This window comes from Sinocyclocheilus rhinocerous, unplaced genomic scaffold (assembly GCF_001515625.1).
Source record: "Sinocyclocheilus rhinocerous isolate Xijiao unplaced genomic scaffold, SAMN03320098_v1.1 scaffold3477, whole genome shotgun sequence".
Classification (NCBI taxonomy): Eukaryota; Metazoa; Chordata; class Actinopteri; order Cypriniformes; family Cyprinidae; genus Sinocyclocheilus; species Sinocyclocheilus rhinocerous.
The window spans coordinates 515,332-523,183 of NW_015667279.1; the positions used below are offsets into that span (position 1 = coordinate 515,332).

Here is a 7,852-nt window from a genome sequence, read left to right on the forward strand (position 1 = left end):
TATTCCATAGACGCACAGATCGACATTATCCGTATGTTTCTCGGCCATATTTATGATTCTGACTATACAATATTTGTTGCAGGGGTCGAAGCAAGCGGAGGTCTCTCCTTTCCCAAAAGAAAAAAAAACGGAGAAGGGGGGAGAAAAAAAGAGAGGTCTACACAGGAAAAAAGGTGGTCCCACTCCGAAAACACCGTTTCCAAGCAGGCGGTCTCAATTTCATACTTTTCTTCTCGTATTGCTTCGTCTCTGTAGTGTTACAAAAAGTTAACAACCATTATTTTTGGACTCAACATGTTTATGTTAGCAAATACTAAGGAGATGCTATCTTTCTAGCCGGATTAAAGTTTTAGAAATGCGGTAAAATGGAGAGAAGAGCAGAAACTGGAGTGAAGAGGCTGGCGCTGGGAATCTCGCCTTCTTACTCCCACTATCGCCTGTAAGAAAATCCCTCTTAAGGTAACTTTCAACTCTATTTGGACTTTAAAAGTTAACGCTTTTGGTTTTAAATTGATACCGTTGTCGTTAAAACGACAAAATAACGGAAACCTTAGCGATTAAGTTCGTTTTTTTTTTATCCAGGCCTCGAGAAAACAATTGATTTGTGCTGAACGGGGAGGTTTTTTTGTCATTGGGGGGTAACGTTATGTCCGCTATATCGTTCACTTTCATGCATTTTAACTATTTATTAATGACTTTGTAACACGACTGGCTCCGTTAAGGCCTGCAGCGGATAACGGAGTTGAAGAAGAGTTTTTGAAGTTTGTTTTGAGCAATGAATAAGTGAACAAGTATCTCAGTTTAAGTCTTTGTGGGGGACCAGTGGAATTTTTTTTGTGGTAAAGTTCAGTTGTAGGATCAGTCTATAGTTTAACTGTTTATAACAATATAAAGTCCTCAGTTGATGTGTTATGATACTACTAATATGATTAGTGGTGTCATAGTTATTCATTTTCTTAGCAGCTTCTCTTTTCTCTGATACAGTTATTACACAGCGCCGTAAATCGCATTTCACAACAGCCCCAGAGATCACCGTTTCAGACTTTAAGCGATATCTAACGCAATATAACGTAAAGTTATACGGGTAACGAAAAAAGCTATGCAGCTTATGCCAACAAACATCCTTTGCATTTGTACGTTGTATCTACTTAACGTTATTTCAGTTGGACATCTATCTATCTATCTATCTATATATCTGTCTATCTGTCTGTCTGTCTGTCCACAAACGAGAAATGACAGCGGTTATTCAAGTATATTGCTGAATTTATGTTTATTCACTGTTTCTTCGCACTTATTAACAGCACTATTTGTTTTTATTACACAGGAATAATAATTGTTATACTATTGTCTTATCTTTCTATTTATCTATTGCCAGGAGTGTACACATCTGTGATATTCACTTTCTATTCAAGATAGCCTATTTAATAACAATTATTCAATGATATAGTTACATTTATTTTTTTTCTGTACACTATTCCTATTTATTACCGGCACTAATCTGTGTTTTATTATATCATTTACATTGTAATTTACAAAAATTATATTGTTATCAACAGAAACTTTTTATTCTCCAATATCAGCATGAACTGTTACTGTTCACACTTGATATCAAACATGAGCTAAAATGAAACATCTCACACTAAATGCAAAATATACATTATTATACACTTGAAGGGATAGTTCATCAAAAAAATGAAAAGTTGGTCATTATGTACTCACCCTCAATTGTTCCAAACCTCTATGAATTTCTTTCTTCTGCTAAACACAAAGCTATTTTGAGGAATGTGGATAACCAAACAGTTACTGGTCCCCATTGACTTTCATACTATGGAGGGGGGAAAAAACTAAGTAAAATAGGGCCCTGAAACTGTTTGGTTACCGACGTTCTACAAAACATCTTTTTTCATGTTCAGGAAAAGAAAGAATCTCATACTAGAACAATTTGAGGGTGAGTAAAAGATGACAGAATTTTCATTTTTTGGTGGACTGTCACTTTAATACGCATGCATTATATGTGTAATAGTATATACTAAGCAAATTTCTTACTGAATTTAGGTATTAAGAAATTAATACTTAATTTTTTTTTCAGATTTACTCTTGCAAATCTCTCGGCAATTCTGGGCTGTTGTTTAGAGGGGTAAACGACTGTGTGCCTGGACGTGTCCCTTCGTGGCGTTTGCCGGTGTGGCACTGCACCGTGCACCGATTGGATGCTGCCTGGGAGCTGAGGATGTGCTGCTGGCACCAGGAAGGAAGGATTTTGATGTGATGGGGTGCAGGACGAGCAAAGTCCTCCCAGAGCCACCCGCCGATGTCCAACTTGACCTAGTCAAAAAGGTAGAGCCGCATCAGACTGATGTATATAAAAACTTCATCAGAAGTGACGGTGGCGGGGAGAAAACAGGCTCGCCATCCCCTCAGGGTCAAAGCCAGGCTGCTGCGAAGGTGAGCCAGTCCCCTCCTCCAGCTAACAGCCCACACCGGAAAAAAGTAGCCAAATACAGGGCCAAATTTGACCCTCGAGTGACTGCTAAGTATGATATCAAAGCTTTGATAGGCCGGGGCAGTTTCAGTCGGGTAGTACGAGTGGAACACAGAAGCACACGGCAGCCGTACGCCATCAAGATGATCGAGACTCGCTACCGTGAGGGCAGAGAAGTATGTGAATCTGAACTTTGCGTGCTGCGAAGGGTGCGCCACACCAACATCATCCAACTGATGGAGGTGTTCGAGACGGCGGAGCGGGTCTACATGGTGATGGAGTTGGCCACCGGCGGAGAACTGTTCGATCGCATCATCGCCCGCGGGTCTTTCACAGAAAGAGACGCCACGCGGGTGCTGCAGATGGTTCTCGATGGGGTGAAGTACCTCCATACATTGGGCATCACGCACAGGGACCTAAAGCCTGAAAACTTGCTTTACTACCATCCTGGTGCTGATTCCAAGATTATGATCACAGACTTTGGCTTGGCCAGCACGCGGAAGAAAGGCGACGAATGCCTGATGAAGACTACCTGTGGAACACCTGAGTATATCGCTCCAGAGATACTCGTCCGAAAGCCCTACACTAATGCAGTAGACATGTGGGCGCTGGGAGTCATCTCCTACATACTGCTCAGTGGAACCATGCCTTTTGAGGATGACAATCGCATGCGCCTGTACCGACAGATCCTCAAAGGAAAATACAGCTTCTCCGGGGAGGTAAGAACAGTGCGACCGCTTTATCTCTGTGTGCTGTGCTCAAATTCGTTTACCCAGTTTGGTGTTCCTGGTCAAAAAATGCAAAATTGCTTGTAAATCTCTCTTTATATCAACTTGTTTTCTTTGAATTAGCACAGGTTTAGGAACTGATTGGTTGTAGGCTTCATTGATCTGAGCTAATGCACCTCCATTTTTAAGTGGAAATATATATATAAAAAAAAAATAAAATAAGTGGGTAATTTTGGCTGTGTTCACTCAAAAAGTGAAGTGCTCAGATCAATGAGGCCTACAACCAACCATGAGTTCCAAAAAGAAATACAAAACCTATGGTAATTAAAAGAAAACAAGTTGATAAAATTATTCTAAAATGATCTATTATTTGATAATAGTATAGCATATTGAGAAATTAATTTTTGAAGAGGACCGTGAACACCACACGTGTAACAAAAAGGGAAAAATTCCCAAAACTTATAAAAAATAAAATTTTTGGGGGGAGAATTTGTTTGAGCAAAGTAGGTTTTAGTCCAATGCATTGTATTACCATTTTCAGGAAAAAGTGACTAAAACAAACACAAAGTTGAGGGTTAATATTATTATTCATTGTGATGTCAGAATGATATGCATATATTGTACAGTCTATATGCTGCAAGTGTACATGAAAATATGCATGCAGAATCTTTAATAATGTTTGTAATCTGAAGTCAAAAATGGCTAGCGTCATATAGATAATCATGGACTTACAGATTTGATTTACAGATCTCATTAAATGGTATAATATATATTATTTCAAGTTTAATGTGCTTGTGTCTCACACGACACAACTAAAAGCCTTCACGTCTCATACAGATAAAGCTTTAAAAACAGCTTTTTACAGAGTTAAAGTTACAGATGAAGTATTAGCCAAACTCAACATGTCAAAACCCAAAGAGATAATTCACAGAGATAAAATCTTATCCATGATATATATAAAAACTAATAATGGTAACACATTGCACATGTGTGCAAATATTCTGTGCAGAGTGGTGGGTCGTCAGGACTGGAATTGAGAACCGCTGCTTTACAATAAGGTTCTGTTTGTTAACATTATGTAAACTAAATTTGTTAACATGAACTAACAATGAAAAATACTAATATAGCATTAATTGATTTAAATTTTAACATTTAATAATTAATTTTATTATTTTAAGGTCCAATTCTCGCCATTAACAAACCAATAACTTTGACCTTTGCCTCAATAAACTCCTATTTTGCTGCTTATTCATAGTTAGTAAAGTAGTTGTTAAGTTTAAGTATTGGTTAGGATTAGGGATGAATAATATGGTCATGCAGTATATGTGCTTTATAAGCACTAATAAACAGCCAATATGTTAATAATAGGCATGCTAATAAACAGCTAGTTAATAGAGAGAAATGGTTGATTTTAAAATCAAAAGTTGCAGCCTATCTGTTAATACTATTTAATGGACCTGAGCGAACATGAACTAACAATGAACGGTTATGTTTTTATTAAGTAACATTAAAAATGAATTGTTTGTTAAAGTTAGGTAATGCATTAACTAATGGGACCTTACGGTAAAGATATACCCTAATAATGTCTGTTCTTGCACTAGTTGTAGTTATGTATATAAGAGCTGTATATGTGAGTTATATATATATACAGTGGGTACGGAAAGTATTCAGACCCCCTTAAATTTTTCACTCTTTGTTATATTGCAGCCATTTGCTAAAATCATTTAAGTTAATTTTTTTTCCTCATTAATGTACACACAGCACCCCATATTGACAGAAAAACACAGAATTGTTGACATTTTTGCAGATTTATCAAAAAAGAAAAACTGAAATATCACATGATCCTAAGTATTCAGACCCTTTGCTCAATATTTAGTAGAAGCACCCTTTTGATCCAATACAGCCATGAGTCTTTTTGGGAAAAATGCAACAAGTTTTTCACACCCCGTGGGTGTTTCACAGAAAGGGACGCCACGCGAGTGCTGCAGATGGTTCTCGATGGGGTGAAGTACCTCCATACATTGGGCATCACGCACAGGGACCTAAAGCCTGAAAACTTGCTTTACTACCATCCTGGTGCTGATTCCAAGATTATGATCACAGACTTTGGCTTGGCCAGCACGCGGAAGAAAGGCGACGAATGCCTGATGAAGACTACCTGTGGAACACCTGAGTATATCGCTCCAGAGATACTCGTCCGAAAGCCCTACACTAATGCAGTAGACATGTGGGCGCTGGGAGTCATCTCCTACATACTGCTCAGTGGAACCATGCCTTTTGAGGATGACAATCGCATGCGCCTGTACCGACAGATCCTCAAAGGAAAATACAGCTTCTCCGGGGAGGTAAGAACAGTGCGACCGCTTTATCTCTGTGTGCTGTGCTCAAATTCGTTTACCCAGTTTGGTGTTCCTGGTCAAAAAATGCAAAATTGCTTGTAAATCTCTCTTTATATCAACTTGTTTTCTTTGAATTAGCACAGGTTTAGGAACTGATTGGTTGTAGGCTTCATTGATCTGAGCTAATGCACCTCCATTTTTAAGTGGAAATATATATATAAAAAAAAAATAAAATAAGTGGGTAATTTTGGCTGTGTTCACTCAAAAAGTGAAGTGCTCAGATCAATGAGGCCTACAACCAACCATGAGTTCCAAAAAGAAATACAAAACCTATGGTAATTAAAAGAAAACAAGTTGATAAAATTATTCTAAAATGATCTATTATTTGATAATAGTATAGCATATTGAGAAATTAATTTTTGAAGAGGACCGTGAACACCACACGTGTAACAAAAAGGGAAAAATTCCCAAAACTTATAAAAAATAAAATTTTTGGGGGGAGAATTTGTTTGAGCAAAGTAGGTTTTAGTCCAATGCATTGTATTACCATTTTCAGGAAAAAGTGACTAAAACAAACACAAAGTTGAGGGTTAATATTATTATTCATTGTGATGTCAGAATGATATGCATATATTGTACAGTCTATATGCTGCAAGTGTACATGAAAATATGCATGCAGAATCTTTAATAATGTTTGTAATCTGAAGTCAAAAATGGCTAGCGTCATATAGATAATCATGGACTTACAGATTTGATTTACAGATCTCATTAAATGGTATAATATATATTATTTCAAGTTTAATGTGCTTGTGTCTCACACGACACAACTAAAAGCCTTCACGTCTCATACAGATAAAGCTTTAAAAACAGCTTTTTACAGAGTTAAAGTTACAGATGAAGTATTAGCCAAACTCAACATGTCAAAACCCAAAGAGATAATTCACAGAGATAAAATCTTATCCATGATATATATAAAAACTAATAATGGTAACACATTGCACATGTGTGCAAATATTCTGTGCAGAGTGGTGGGTCGTCAGGACTGGAATTGAGAACCGCTGCTTTACAATAAGGTTCTGTTTGTTAACATTATGTAAACTAAATTTGTTAACATGAACTAACAATGAAAAATACTAATATAGCATTAATTGATTTAAATTTTAACATTTAATAATTAATTTTATTATTTTAAGGTCCAATTCTCGCCATTAACAAACCAATAACTTTGACCTTTGCCTCAATAAACTCCTATTTTGCTGCTTATTCATAGTTAGTAAAGTAGTTGTTAAGTTTAAGTATTGGTTAGGATTAGGGATGAATAATATGGTCATGCAGTATATGTGCTTTATAAGCACTAATAAACAGCCAATATGTTAATAATAGGCATGCTAATAAACAGCTAGTTAATAGAGAGAAATGGTTGATTTTAAAATCAAAAGTTGCAGCCTATCTGTTAATACTATTTAATGGACCTGAGCGAACATGAACTAACAATGAACGGTTATGTTTTTATTAAGTAACATTAAAAATGAATTGTTTGTTAAAGTTAGGTAATGCATTAACTAATGGGACCTTACGGTAAAGATATACCCTAATAATGTCTGTTCTTGCACTAGTTGTAGTTATGTATATAAGAGCTGTATATGTGAGTTATATATATATACAGTGGGTACGGAAAGTATTCAGACCCCCTTAAATTTTTCACTCTTTGTTATATTTTTATGAGCAATGTGGATCATGTATGTACAAAACAAGGGTTGCTGGGAGATTGAAAATGCAGATGTTTTCGATTAGGTATAGAAGTGCTATAAAGCATATGCTGCTGTTACTTGGTTTTATTAAACCCAGCGGTATTTGTATGCCATGTTGTTGGGCTCATTTGCATTGTACTATGCGTTATGATTCATTTGTTTTTAGCTGACCGCTTTTGCAAACAAACAAGCTCTTATAAAATATATGCTTTGTATGTTATTTTGATGTTAATGTGCAGTATTTGCCTTTAAATGTCCTTAAAGTGCCCTAAAGTGTGTTATTATTTGATGTTAAACTTCTTTCTCCTACCCAAATTTAAAACTGATGTGTGTAAAATACTTTCTCCTATGCCAGCTTGCTTATATTTGTGCAGAGACAAGTATAAGTAAGCATTCGTAGGTTGCCGTTGATTTCCCCGAAAAGTGTAAACGCTGTGGTCTGTGGCACTTTCAGCATTGCACTGTTTGTTTGAGCGGCCTGACTTAGCAACATTGATTCAACAAATGGTTTGAGTTTGGGGCGGCACTACCTGTTTGTCCGTTGAGTGGCAG

At 36.7% G+C, this 7,852-nt stretch overlaps 1 protein-coding gene across 1 annotated transcript in view; it reads left to right on the forward strand.

Moving 5' to 3' along the window:
• Positions 1-200: 200 nt before the first annotated feature.
• The window catches only part of LOC107733554 (serine/threonine-protein kinase H1 homolog), a 12,741-nt gene continuing 5,089 nt past the window's right edge, over positions 201-7,852 (forward strand). Inside the window, exons 1-2 of the mRNA XM_016545220.1 lie at positions 201-459; positions 2,090-3,201. Coding sequence (XP_016400706.1) covers positions 2,269-3,201 — 933 coding nt within the window. The 5' untranslated portion in view covers positions 201-459; positions 2,090-2,268. The remainder of the gene's footprint in view (positions 460-2,089; positions 3,202-7,852) is intronic.